The sequence below is a fragment of the Lottia gigantea genome (assembly GCF_000327385.1).
Source record: "Lottia gigantea unplaced genomic scaffold LOTGIsca_7527, whole genome shotgun sequence".
NCBI classification, from domain to species: Eukaryota; Metazoa; Mollusca; class Gastropoda; family Lottiidae; genus Lottia; species Lottia gigantea.
In genome coordinates this window covers 1-862 of record NW_008710515.1, presented here as the reverse complement: position 1 = coordinate 862, position 862 = coordinate 1, and the positions used below count along the sequence as shown (strand labels likewise).

Genomic DNA, 862 nt, shown 5'->3' with positions numbered 1-862 from the left:
TAAGTTCAGGCTTGTTCCTTTCGGGGAGCGAGCCGAAACTGCGAACGGCTCATTAGTCAGATAAGGTTCCTTGGCTAAAAGCGGGTCGGTTNTAATGGATAACTGTGGTAATTCTAGAGCTAATACATGCAACGCACCGTGGTCCCCGTAGTCTTCTCGTCTCGGGGAAACGGCATTTATTCTCTGGACCAGATCGCCCTAGCCTGCGAAGCTACCGTCAAAAGTAGCGACGGGGCGAAGCGACAAGTGTTGAAATCCGAATAACTGTGCCGATCGCGGGGTCTTTCCGGGCCCCCGACGACTTTGCCATGAAGTGTCTGTCCCATCAATTGGCGATGGTCGGCGACCTGCCTACCACGGTGTTGACGGGTAACGGGGAATCAGGGTTCGATTCCGGAGAGGGAGCCTGCGAAACGGCTACCACCTCCAAGGAGGGCAGCAGGCGCGCAACTTACCCAATCCCGACACGGGGAGGTAGTGACGAAAAATAACGTGGCGGGGCCCTTTCGTGGTCGCCGCGGGCGGAATGAGCGCAATTTAAAAGAGTGTGCGAGGAGCTATTGGAGGGCAAGCCTGGTGCCAGCAGCCGCGGTAATTCCAGCTCCAATAGCCTATATCGGAGTTGCTGCGGTTAAAAAGCTCGTCGTTGGATCTCGGAGGCGGCACGGTCGGGCGCGATACGCTGCGGGTCCGACCGGCGATTTCTCGGCCGTCCCTAACCAGCGCGCGGGGCGAGGTGGACTTCGCGGTCCTGCCTCGTTTTTCTCCTTCACGGGAGAGAACCCGCCGCATTTTCTGTCTACCTTGAAAAAATTAGAGTGCTAAAGGCAGGCTAAAACCCCGAGCCTGAATATTTCGGCAG

General features: G+C 56.9%; 1 protein-coding gene across 1 annotated transcript; it reads left to right on the top strand.

Moving 5' to 3' along the window:
• Positions 1-335: 335 nt before the first annotated feature.
• On the top strand, positions 336-491 carry LOTGIDRAFT_148293 (hypothetical protein; the record flags this gene model as incomplete). The annotated part of the gene is made up of 1 exon (XM_009066349.1): positions 336-491. One exon carries the CDS (start codon positions 336-338, stop codon positions 489-491), a length of 156 nt encoding a protein of 51 aa, XP_009064597.1.
• Positions 492-862: the final 371 nt, after the last annotated feature.